Genomic DNA, 13,052 nt, shown 5'->3' with positions numbered 1-13,052 from the left:
ATAATGCAGGTGGTGGCCTCGTGGCTGATGGATGAGGAGTAGGTGAGCCAGGCTCCAGCCGGCAGTTCTCGCACCTGCACGGTGAAGTAGCGGATGGGGGACGCGCCGTCACTGCCCGGGGTCCACTGGAGCTGCAGGCTGCGGGCAGACACTTCTGCCTGGGGCACCAGGAGCTGCCGGGGTGGCGCCGGCCGCTCTGAAACCAAAGAAAGCTCGGGGTGACCCCACACTCCTGACAGCAAGGTCGAGGTCGGCTCGGAGAACTCCGTGGCTTAGTCATTGAACACCTCTAGGCAGAAACACCACGGCGGGGCGGTGTGACCTGAGATGCATCCTCACACAGGCAAGGAGGCTGCACGTGTGAATCCAGCCCCGGGCCCTTGTCGCCTTTCAGCATCGGTGGGTCTAGTGCTCATGTCTTTTTCCTTTGGTAATGTACATGCTTCAATGATGCATGCATAGATGCGTTTTTAAGAGCCCGTGCAACCCAGGAGCAGGAATGCGAAGAGAGATACCAGACGGGAAGGGGGAAGGGCAGGAGGAGGGGCAGAAGGGGAAACTGGTGGGCACACAACCACACACACCCCTCCAGGGGAAAGAACAACGGGAACCGTGGGGGAAGGGAGACAGTGGTTGGTGTGAGGCACGGAAATAATAATAATTTATAATCTCTCAAGGGGGCACAAGGATGGGGGGGCTGATAGCAAGGGCTCAATAGAAAGTAGTGACTGTCTGGAACGGAAGGATGGCAACATTTGTACACATATGCCCGATACAATTGATGTACGGATTGTAATAAGCATCGTAAGTGCTCTCAATAAAATGATTAAAAGTGGGAGCTTTGGTAACTTGGTGCATCATTTATTTAACTACCTAAGCCCAAGTATCCATCTACAAACTGCCAAAAGAACAAAGACGCAGGTCTTAGAAGAAGTACAGCCAGAATGCTCCTTGGAGACCAGGACGGGGAGCCTTCCCCTCACGGACTTTGGGGACATTGTCAGGAGACCCGTGTGGGGAGCAGGACATCGTGCTTGGTAAAGCGGAAAATGAGGAGGGCGCTGAACAAGATGACTGGCACGGCGGGCGCACCACTGGGCTGGGCACAGGAGCACTTGTGGGGACGGGGCAGGACGGGGCAGTTTCCACTCTTCCTGCTCAGTGTCGCTGTGAGGTGGACCTGCTTGATGGTGCCCGAGGCCAACAACACATCTCTCTCTGCTACTGTGTGTGTCTCTGCCAATGTGCGTGACTGTCTAGGTATCTTTTCAGTGCCAAGCGCCCCTGGTGGCGCACTGGGTTTTGTGTTGGGCTGCTCATCACAAGATCAGTAGGAAATAGAGGCTGTCTGCTTCGCAGTGCAGAGCTCCAGTGTCTGAAGCCCATCATGAGCTTCCCCTCTGCCCCCTGGGGTTGCTGTGCATCAGAATGGACTGGATAGCAGGGAGGAGGGGTGTTTTTTTGGGGGGGGCATGGCCAGAGTGATCCTCAGAGACAAAGATGGTGAGACTACGTCTTACATACTTTGGGCGTGTTGTCAGGGGATACCAGTCCCTGGAGAAGGACATCATGCTTGGAAAAGTAGGGGGGCAGCAAGAAAGAAGAAGACCCTCTAGGAGATGGACTGATGGACGGCATGCCTGCAACAGCGGGCTCGGGCGCAGCAACGATGACCAGGATGACGCAGGACCGGGCAGCCTGTCCTACCGTTACGTGCAAGGTTGCCATGGGTCTGAACGACTCGTTGGCACCATTCTCCACCTGTATACCTACACATGGATCTGTGCTGCTGTCTGTCTCTGTCTGCGGCTATTTGTCTTACGTAAAACAAGCTTTCTTTATTCCCTTATCCCTTCTTCTGTGTCCCTTCCCCGTCTCCCCCGGTTTTCTCGGTAACCATAGAAATCTACTTCTTGTGGGGTGCACACCATCTTCCCCTTATCATGATGCCGCCCTGCCACAGTGTTTATCTCTATGGGCTTGGCTAACTTGGCTCTGCACGAGGTCTTCCCTCCTTGTCCACATCCTGAGGTCTTGACTGACCTCGTTCTTTGTCAGTGTGTCCTGTGCCACTGCTGTGTGGACCAGAGTTTAATGATCTGTTCCTCCACCCTCGGGCTGTGGACACTCCCTATGTGTGGACCTCAGTCGGCATCCCCTGGGTCTGGGAGGTTCCCAGCAGAGAGACCCCGGGTCTCAATGACGCCCTCCACTCCAGCTCTTATCTCTCGTTGGTGCCCAGGCTCCCCTGTCTCTTCTTTTCTCTCTCATAAAATAGAAAGAGCCCTTGGGGTGCTGGGTTAGGCTGCTAACCACAACGTTGCTGGTTCAAAACCACCAGCTGCTCTGTGGGGGAAATATAAGGCTATCTGTTCCCATAAAGATTTACAGCCTTGGAAACCATATGAGGAAACCCCATATGGATCAGAATCCACTCGACTGGTTAAGTAACACAAACAAACAACACCACAACCCTTTTAAAATGAGCTCCTAGGTGGTACACAATGAGTCCTGGTGGTGCTGTGGGTGAGGCGTTAGGCTGCGAACAACAAGGTTGGCAGTTCAAACCCACCAGCTGCTCCTCTGGAGAACGAGGGGGCTGTCTGCACCACACACATCAGATCTTGGAAACCCTGCATGTGCCCTGGTGGCGGAGTGGTTACACACTGGGCTGAAAACAGCATGGTCAGCATTTAGCAGCTGTTCCTTGGGAGAAAGATGAGGTTTTGTGCTCCCTAAGAAAGTTAGTCTCGGAAACCCGCTGGGCCGGCTGGTTCTCCCCTGTCCTGTAGGGCTGCTATGCGCTGGAAGGGCAGCGAGTTGGTTTGGGGCTTATGAGTCAGGATCAACTTAGCGGTAGTAGGTTTGGCTTGGTTAAGATAATAAGGGGATGCTGACCACGCCCCAGGCGAAGTCCCCTGACTACAGATAGGGGCTGTGTCCCAAGGGAGGTGTTGTATCTATCTAATTCTCTCACAGCTGGTTGGCTGAGCACTCATGAGCCTAGTCTGGGGCATGATGACACCAGGGCATAGTTGCCAACCCACGGGGAATCGTGGCCCAGCTAAGCTGGCAGGGATTTGGGGGGGTGTTCCTCATAAGGCCGGTGAGAGAGCTAATGGTCGGAGGGGACTGATCCACACCTTGTCCTCAGGAATGGGCAGCAGGGAGGAGACAAACCATTTGCTGCAAGTGAATGTGAAGCAGGATCCAGGGACCCCAGCTCTACTACGACCTGGGATCATGGGCTGGGGGCTCAGGGAGGTTACCCACAGATTTCTCCGGACTCTATCCTCCATTGTGGGGCTCAGTCCATCGTAACATCTCCTTCCGCTCCCCGTAAAGTCAACCTGACCCAGACAGGAAGGTAATCTGTGTTGGCTGGTTTCGTGGGTGTTGGGTGCAGGCCCCTTGCAGGGGTCACTACTCAGCCTCTCTGGGGGTGACTGGGCACACCCTCATCCCTGCAGCAGGACCTGAATCTGAATGTAGCTGCCCTGCACCACTACACCTTAGCTATTCATTCTGAGAAGCAGCTCAGGGGGAAGAGGAGTGGTTGTTTAATTGTTGATCAGGCAGTCCATCGATCCTGATTACAATGGTGGCGTGTAATAACACAGCAATTGATCGTGGCGCCATGGCAGCTAAGGGCCTCTGGGCTCTCCTCCTGGGCCCTGAGAACACACTGGGGGTTTGATGGGGCTTCCCAGTAACCCTCCCTCCCTCCTTAGAGCCCACCCGGCCAACCCCGACTCCTGGAGTCCCTGGCCACCCCGCAGTGGAGAACTGTGCTCCACAGGGATCCCAAGGCTGTTTTCAGATGTCCATCGCCAGGCCGTTCTTCCAACGCACCTGGGTGGACGTGAACATTCGCGGAACACCACGGGTGCTCTGTGCAGGTGAGTTTTCTCCTTGTCAGCCTCTCGGGTGCCTATCTGAACTCACTCACTCCAGATCCAACTCAACCGCCTACCCAGACATTACCCACACCCCTCCTGTGAGGAAAACAAGAATGATCACAGCAGAACACCACTCCCTAGTCGGCCCTCACTCGTGGTCATCGGGGGGCTTGCCTTGGAAATAGGGAGTAGAAAGCCTCATCTCTTTGCTGAGGAGCAGCTGGTGGGTTTGAACTATCGACTTCACTGTTAGCAGCCCAACACATAACCACTGCACTACCAAGGCTCCTGTGTGTGACGTGCCCTAGCAGAGACTTGGACCAGGTCTCCTAGTGGAAGAGCAAGATTCCAGTCTCGAATCCCCATCGCAGCCTCGTTCATAGAGCACCTATTACATCACAAGGTATGGCCCCAGGGAGTCTCTGGGCAGAGTCCCGGCGGCTAGTACACTGTCCCCTGCACCAGGTGAGCTCAGAATTCCATCAGAGGCTCTGGGGCCACTCTGAACTTGGGCTGTCACCATTTCACAGACAAGGCAGCTGCAGCACGGAGCAGGTAAGGCTGACAAGGCTCCGTCTGTGCCCCCAGCAGCCCCTCTGAGGTGATGGGGTCCCTGCCCCATGTTTCCGTCAGCCAAGCTCCTTCTTGTCTTTACTTCTTCCCAAGCTCTCTGGCTGTGATGCCAGAACCACTGGAGCTGAAGCCAAAGGAGGGGACCTGCTGTGGGTGTGGGGCTCTTGGGGGACAGTCCTGGTGGGGGTGATGGATAGTGGTATGTGTCTACTTTGCTGGGCTGTGATTCTCAGTGGTTTGGCGAACATTGGACTGGATGATATGATGTAATCATCTCCTATGATGGGATCTAATGTAATCATCATCTATCCTGTGATATGATGTAATCATCTCCCAGGACGGGATTTGATGTAATCAACCAATCAGGTAACTGGGGCATCACCTTGGGGGTGTGGCCTGCCTCCGACATACAGATGCATCTTCAGGCATCTCTCTCTTGCTCACTCCTGTATTCTTCTTTTCACCTGACCTCTTGTTCCTGGCCTTTGAGCCAGCAGAGGCCTCCAGTCTGCCACCTGACTCTCAGATCTGAGACCTGCTGGGGCACCACAGTTGTGTGAACCATTTTCTGGAAGCCAATCTCTATTGATATGAAAATAGACACACTTTTTTGGTTTTGCTCCCCTGGGGGAACCAACACATCATCTGGCTCCCCTGAGCTCCAACTCAGCACCCATGAAATGCCAGATGACAGACATGTCAAGTGACAGACATGAAGCCCTGAGCCCAACTCTGGGAACAGAAATATCCTTTGGCTAAGTTTCTATCCCAACTCCAATCCACACCCACTGCTGTCTGGTCAATTCCAACTCCTGAGCGCCCTGCAGGGCAGAGTAGAGCTGCCCTGTGGGTGCCGGAGGCTGTGATCTACATGGGAGCAGACTACCACATCTTTCTCTCTTGGCGCCCCAGGTGGGTTCCAATCACTGACCTTTTGTTTTGTATCAGAGTGTTTTAACCTCTGTGTCACCAGGTCCCCTTTGAGCTTCTCTCCGCTCTTTCATTTAGGGCCCAGGGTAGCCAGTAGCTTCTCATGGGGCCACCACCCACCAGAATGGCCCATGGGCCATGGGTTTGGAATTTGGGAAGCATCGTTTGGAGCAGCAGAGATGGCGTGCCAGCCTCTGAGCTGACATCCAGACCCCATGGAGTTGCTCAGGGTGACACCTCCGTCTTTCACTGCAGCCCTGGTGGCACCGTGGGATGTGCACTGAGCTGCTAGCCACGAGGTCAGTGGTTTGAGCCCATGAGTGGACCCAAGGAAGAAAGCAGGCTCTGCGGTCCGTGCAGACTCACAGTCTTGGAAACTCACAGGGGCAGTTTGACTCTGGCCTAGGGGCTCGCTCTGAGTCAGGAGCAACTTGATGGCAGTGAGTGTGTTTGGGGCTTTGGTCCCCACCTGGGCCACAGTCCAGTACAGGGCGGTACCATGTGGCTGTTCCGATGAGAAGCCACCAGGACTGTCTGGTCCCCTCACACCCTCGGAGCATTCCCAGCCCTGTGCCCACAAAGCACTGCCCAGTGAGCCCAGGCTGTGCTGTGGCCTGACTTACACCCAGGAGCCCTGCTGTCACCATGCACCGGGGCTGGGGTGGGGGTGCTCACCTCTCGTCTCCGTGGTGATGACGGTTGCTTCCAGTGGGGCCCCCCAGCCCTGCCGGGTCTTGGCCGACAGCCGGAAGATGTAGGCGGCCTCAGGGGCCAGCTCGGTGGCCGTGAACTGGCGCACGGTGGCGCCGACCTCCACGGTGGTGAAGGTGTTGGGGCTGCTGGTGGCCAGGCGGTAGGCAATCTGGTAACCTGCAGGGGGCAGAGAGGGGCACAGAGCTGCTGCTGGGCCATCCAGCTGCCAGTGTCTGCCCGAGTTCTGGTTCCGACCCAAGCAATGCTTCATGGAGTTTCAAGTAGTTTAGCCCAGTGTGTCAATGTCATCGATCTGGTCTATCGTTTTCTAGAGACTTACAGCAGTGGTTTCTGCGGCGTGGTTTTCACATGAAAATCATTTCAGCTTTGCTTTTGTATCAGTTAGAATCTCTGAAAGTCACTGGTATAGATGCGCAGGACTTAGCAGGAACAAATAGTTATGTGCTAACATCAAGTGCTATGCGCAACCCCAAAATACGAACACCCGGCCAACAAGTTCCCATATGGAGGAGGAAACGCCACCTGCCCACAAGGCCATCGCCGCCCAGGGGGACCCCTGAGTGGATGCAGTAGGGCCACCCGCCCCCACGGTGTTTAAGGCTGGGGCCTGTCCCAGCACCTGCTCCCCTGGCCACCGTAGCAGGGGGCCAGACCTTTCTGCAGAGGGACTTGTGGTTGGGCTCAGACCACCAAGCTAGTGGTCAGCAGCTGGACATCCCGACCCCCTGCATCACTCACTGGGGCTCCTGCCGTGCCCACACCTCGTCCCTTCTGCCCGTGCTGGGGACCCGGACACAGCTATTTCTCCATGACCCCCGTCCTCCCACGCAGATGGCACCTGGCAAAGAGGAGCTGGCACTCGGAGAAGCCCCCCTGCTGCCTCATGAGATGGCAGGAGGTTTGACTTCCTGAGGGCGGGGCATCCTTCTGGTGGGTGGAGGCTGCACAGAGCCTGGCCCTATCCTGACTGCCCCCCGCCCCCCCCCCCGCTGGGGGCTGATGGGGCCTCCTGCTGTGCAGTTTAAGACGGCAGGGCCAGGGGTGCCACGTGGCCACCACCTGCCTCTCCACGCTTCCCTCACAGCCCCATCTTCCTGCTCAGACCTTCCCGAGCCATAATGGACAGTAGGGGGCCCTGGACCCCCCTCCTTGCCAATCCAGCATCCTTGACCCTCACCTGCCCCCATGGGAGCTCTGCTTGGAACCATTCCTTCCGTGGAAGCCTCTGGATGCTGGTTGTCAGGCCTGGGCACACCTGGCTGCTCTGAGCAGAGACCCTGGACTAGTCAGTGATGGAAGGAGCCCCAGCGGGCTGGTGGTTATGCAATGAACTGCTGCAGTTCGAAACCACCAGCCGCTCCTCAGGAGAAAGACGAGGCTCTCTGCTCCCATAAAGCACTGCAGCTTTGGAAGCTCACGGGGCAGTGCTACCCTGTCCTGTACGGTTGCTATGGGTCAGAATAGACTCCATCCAGGGAGTTTTGTTTTCTAAGGAGATCTGGTGGTGCAGCGCGCTAAGCATTGAGCTGCTTGGCCAAGCCTGGCTTTCTAAACCCACCAGCTACTCTGATGGAGAGAGAGGAGGCTGTCGACTCCTGGGCAAGTTCACAGCCTTGGGAGCTGTCTGTTGGGGGGCTGTGAGTGTCGATGGAGTCACGGGCCCTCATGACAACAGTGACTGTTGTGTGAACCTCGTGGGACTGGGAGAAGATGCTGCCTGGTCCACCAGAGGCCTGACCCCGGCCCCAGTGCAGTCTGCGTGGCAGTGGGACTCCTGTGCAGATGCTAACGCAGACCCCCCAGACTCCCAGGCAGCGCTTCCTCCACCCCCCCTGCCCCTGAGGAAGCTCAGCCTGCGTGAAACCCAAGACCCTCTGCCGGGCCACGTATCAACCCGCTCTACAGCCACACACAAAGCAGAGACCGGCGTATGCATATGAGTCCAGCCACTAGTGACACCATAGGGGGCGTGCAGTTGTGCCCCCCAAACCATACACACTAGGCCAGCGGTTATCATCCAATTTGGGAATGGGCCAGCTCGGTTACCATCAGGAGGCAGGACTTGCTGAGGGTGAATCTTGAATCAATCTCCTACTATCTCTTTCTCTCCCCCCTTTCTCTCTCCCTGTATATGTCCTTTCTCTTTCTCCCTCCTCCGCTTCCCCTACGCCCTCTGTCTCCCACTCGTGCTCTGTCCCCTCTCTCCCTGTTCTCTCCACCCCCTCTTTGTTCTCTCTGCCCCCCTCTCTCTGTGTCCCTCCTCTCCCTCTCTCTCCGCCTCCCCCCCACCCCCCCAGTCCCCTCTCTCCCTCTGTTCTCTTCCTCCCTCCATTTCTCTGTTCCCTCCACCTCCGCTCTGGTCTCTCCTGCCCATAAATGGCTCAGAGCCGCGCTGAGTAAGAGCTCCTGCGTTTTTGGAGGATGATGATAGATGGTCTGAGAGGAAAGGGTGGCCGGGTAATCGCTGTGGGGAGAGCAGGGCTGCTGACAGGGCGGGGTCTGGGAGGCCTGCGGGAAGGATGGATCTGCTGGATTGATAGAGCGGGGAAGGGCAGGCCTGCCTTTGGGAGGCGGGTGAGTTAGCATCAGGCAGGCACTCCTGGGGACCAAGTCCAGCCCCAGCAGCAGTGGCCCACCGTGGACATGGGAGAGGGCGGTGCAGTCCAGTTGTCTCTGACGCACAGTGGCTCCGTGTGCAGCAGGACAAACCACGGCCCGCCCTGCACCGTGTGCACAACAGTTAGGCTCGGGCCCACGGCTGCGGCCACGGTGCCCTCATCTCGCCGGGACCTTCCTCTTTTTCGCCGCCCCTCGACTTCATCCAGCGTGATGTCCTTCTCCAGGGACTGGTCTCTCCCAACAACATGCCCAAAGGAAGCGAGACAAAGTCTGGCCATCCTTGCTTCCAAAGCTTCCAGCCTCGGAAGCTCCAGGGGCAGTCCTGCTCCGTCCCACAGGCTCGCCCCGATCCACTCGATGGGGGTCAACATGCGAAGAAAAGAGCCCAGTGGCGCGGAGGTTAGAGTGCTCAGTGGGCTGAATGATCAGGCAATGGTGGGAGAAAGGGGAGGCAGTGTGCTTCTGAAGGGAGACAGACTTGCGAACCCCATGGGCAGTTCTTGTCTGCCAGTAGGGCCACCGTGAGTCAGGTGCCACCTGCCAACAGTGGGCTTTTACTCAGCACAGCTTTTACACGTTGTGGGTGCCACGGGTGGTACCGACCAGTGTACCCTTGACTTCTAACCTAAAGGTTGGCAGTTCAAACCCATTTAGTACCTCTAGGAAGACAGGCCCTGTAACCTGCGTCTGTCACTGGGGCCGGTGCCCATCCTGAGGGCTGCCCTGGGTCTGCGTCGGTCCCGAGACCGGCCGGTGGTCTTCCTTGAAATCACCTAACTTGACGAGTGCGGGTCCACAGGCCACACTGGCCAGTGCCCAGTGCCCAGCCCACCAGGGCCTGGTCTGGCCGCCATCCAGTCCTCACCCCTCGGCTCCTCCTCCGGCAAACCTTGTCCTGGATGAGTGGCCCCGTCCTGTCCTTCCCTCTGCTCAGGCTCCTGCAGCTCCTTCACTCCGAGAGCCAGCTCAGAAAGCCACCTATTATTCCTGGGAAGAGACGCACCCCCAAAAAAGAAATGCTTCCGGGGCGTCTGTGATCACACCCTGTGTCACACTGAATTCTCACGGTGTCATGTCCTTTCCCATCCCGAGGGTGCACGAGGCTAAGCCGCCTCTTGGTTCCCACTGGGCACAGAGAAAGTCTTTGGTTTGTCTTGGCGGACGTGGGAGCAAAGAAGAACCTGCCGATCTTTAAAAAGTGGGATGTGTTGGCTCCGGGGCACCGGGGCGGGGTGGGCGGTGGGTGGAACGGAGGCTCTCCGTGAACACGTGAGAACTGGGACACAGTTGAAGGCACACAAAGTCCGTGGGGCCCCCGGCCGAGGCGTCACTGCAGGCACTTTGTGGCAGGATCGGGTGCCCTGTAGCCGAGAAGGAGATCCCAGACTTCTGGACAGGAGCCAGGTGGTTGCCTTTGGCGATAAACAAGCCTGCTGTTTTCCAAACACACATCGGAACGGCCTCCTTATCTCAGAGTGGAGTGCAAGGTCAGTACACTGTGCTGGCACTGAACAAATGGGGGGCTCTGGGTGACACTGGCTCGGAAGGCTGCAGAGGGGCCTGCAGCCACACCACCTCAGAAAACGCTAGGCTGCTAAAGACGTGACTGCTTCTTCTTCTGAAACACCCAGTGAGACTAGAGGGGTCTCCCAAGTGTCATCCCTCTCCCAAGATACTCCTTCCCACCCCCTGACCCCCCACCCCCATCTCCTTACCCAGAATTATGCCATTGGGCTCCTCTGGGGGCTGCCACACGATGCGGACTGACGTCAACCGCACTTCCGGGAAGACAAGTCTCACCGGGGGTCCTGGGGCTAAAGGATGACACAGTGTCCTTGTCAGCATGAGATATGCACATGGCAGGTAACAGAGGGTACTGGGAGATAGCCGAGCTCCCTACTGTCTGCATCTTCATCTACCACATCCTCCACCTGCCACCCAGCATCAACCACAGCACCTACCCACCATAGCCTACCCAACTACCATCAACCACACCACCCACCACCAACCACACCACCTACTTACCACCCAACATCAACCACAGCACCTACCCACCATAACCCAGTCAACTACCATCAACCACACCACCTAGTTATCACCCAACCTCAACCATGCCATCTACCTACCATCCAACATAACCATACCATCTACCTACCATCCAACCTCAACCATGCCATCTACCTACCATCCAACATCAACCACAGCACCTACCCACCATAACCTAGCCAACTACCACCAACCACACCACCTACTTACCACCTAACATCAACCATGCCATCTACCTACCATCTACCACACCATCTACCTACCATCAATAGCAACCACACTGCCTATCTGCTGCCTACTACAGGATCTACCTACCATCTACCATATCACCTACCTACCTTAGTCTGGCCAACTCAACTACCAGCTGCCACACCACCCGCCTTTATCTACCATATCATCTCTTCCCTAGTCTAACTACCACCTACCACATCACCTACTTATCACAGCCTAGCTACCCACCCTCTATCATGCCTTCTACCATACAATATACCTACCACCTACAACCGCCATATCACCTCACTTCCATAGTCTAGCTGCCTGCCATCTACCATAGCATCTACCCACCATCTACCTACATCTAGCTCACCACCTACCTTCCACCTACATCCACTGCACTGCATACATACCACAGCATAGCTATCCACATACTCACTATATTTTGGAATCAAACTGGCTCCATGTGACTCCCACCTTGGGCACCACTGTCTTTGAGTCCTGCCCATCTCCTTTCCACATCCCAGAAGCCACACTGGAGACAGGGAGAGGGAGAACCTGCGTGGGGCACTCAGTTCCATGAGGGAGTGTTTGACAAGACACTAGTCAGAACTCAGAGCCTCCTGCTGGAGCTAATATCTGTAAGGGGCCATTGGAGAAGAAGGCCTTGAAGACCCTCTTTCTAAGTGGAGGTCGCAGTTACTATGATGGTCCTATTTCCAATTCCATTCCATTTCTCCGACGCACACCACCTGCACTGTCACCCAACAGGAAGGGTTGACAGGCACCTGCTGAGAGCCCTTCTTGTGCACCACGCAGGTGCATCAGTAACCTGTTAAAAGGCGGGCGATGCTCTGGAACCATTCGATGACAGGGTCACAGCCCCGGGACAATATAGTCACTCAGATGATTAGGCAAATAAGTTGGGTGGCCAGGATCAGAATTGCTTGTTGGAAGTTAATAGCCGATTGATTACCAGGTAGGAGGCAGCGACCACTGACTGATCAATACAAAACAAAATCCTGTATCTCGGGTGATCCAAGGGCTGTAAAAATCTGCCTCCAGCTATTATGCTGAGGACAGCATTTCACATTCCCAATCGGTGAAGTCGCCTGCTGCTTAAGTGAAACAGAGGCAGGAAGAAGCAGCCAGGCTCAGCAGCCAGCTCCAGTCCCCAAACAGAACACGTAAAGACAGCTCCCTGGGCCTCCCTCCTGTCTGCTATCAGCTGGCATCACCTGGCTCTACCTGGCTTTACCTGGCTACTACCTGGTTATGTTGACTACTATCTGGTTATCAGCCGATTATCCTGGTTATTACTTGCTCTTGGTTGTCACGCGGCTAATAACTGGTTGTCACCTAATGATCCTGTCTGTCACCCAGCTCTCCCCTAGTTATAGCTGGCTATAGGTGGTGGTTAAGCGTCGGGCTGCTAAGCACAGGTCAGCCACTTGAAACCACGAGAGAAGCCTGGACTTTGCCCTGCCGTGAGCAGTCAGTCTGGGAAACCGACAGGGGCAGCCGTGCCGCCCTCGCCTGCAGGGTGGCAGTGAGTGGAACGGGCTCGGTGGCAGTGAGTTCGGTTATGGCTCGGGGCACTTTGTGTCACCTGGTGATTTGGTTAGGGCATGGCTAGCACCTGGTTTAAGGAATCCTGGTGGCTTTGAAGCTTTGGTGGTATTGGGGTGCTAACCAAAACGCCAGCACTTCAAAACCACCAGCTGCTTCACGGAAGAAAGATGGGGCTCTCTCCGTAAAGACTGGCGGTCTCTGGACCCCAATAGAGGTTCCGTATGAGGGGGAACTGGATGTGAGGGCAGTGGGTTTTTGCTGCTGTGGTTTGAGGATCGTCTGGTTAAACCCCCAAACCAAACGCACTGCCACTGAACGGATGCCAGCGACCCGACGTGGGTTTCTGAGGCTGTGAATCTTCATGAGAACAGACCACTTCCTCTTTCCCCTGAGGATCCAGTGGTGGGTTTGACTGCCCACCGGGTAGCTAGCAGCCTACTTCCTAGCCCCTTGTGCCCCTAGGGCCCCTTGTTTAGACAGCAAGCC

The 13,052-nt window shown here is 56.1% G+C and overlaps 1 protein-coding gene across 1 annotated transcript in view; it reads right to left on the bottom strand.

The window, feature by feature from the left end:
* SDK1 (sidekick cell adhesion molecule 1) overlaps window positions 1-13,052 on the bottom strand; it is a 513,921-nt gene that overhangs the window by 62,524 nt on the left and 438,345 nt on the right. The window contains exons 26-29 of the mRNA XM_045284375.1: window positions 11,472-11,529; window positions 10,451-10,543; window positions 6,078-6,272; window positions 1-196 (exon numbers count right to left, since the gene is read on the bottom strand). Coding sequence (XP_045140310.1) covers window positions 1-196; window positions 6,078-6,272; window positions 10,451-10,543; window positions 11,472-11,529 — 542 coding nt within the window. The remainder of the gene's footprint in view (window positions 197-6,077; window positions 6,273-10,450; window positions 10,544-11,471; window positions 11,530-13,052) is intronic.

The sequence above is a fragment of the Echinops telfairi genome, unplaced genomic scaffold (assembly GCF_000313985.2).
Source record: "Echinops telfairi isolate 266 unplaced genomic scaffold, ASM31398v2 ScPeMD7_5;HRSCAF=22, whole genome shotgun sequence".
Classification (NCBI taxonomy): domain Eukaryota; kingdom Metazoa; phylum Chordata; class Mammalia; order Afrosoricida; family Tenrecidae; genus Echinops; species Echinops telfairi.
This window is presented reverse-complemented; position numbering and strand designations above follow the sequence as displayed.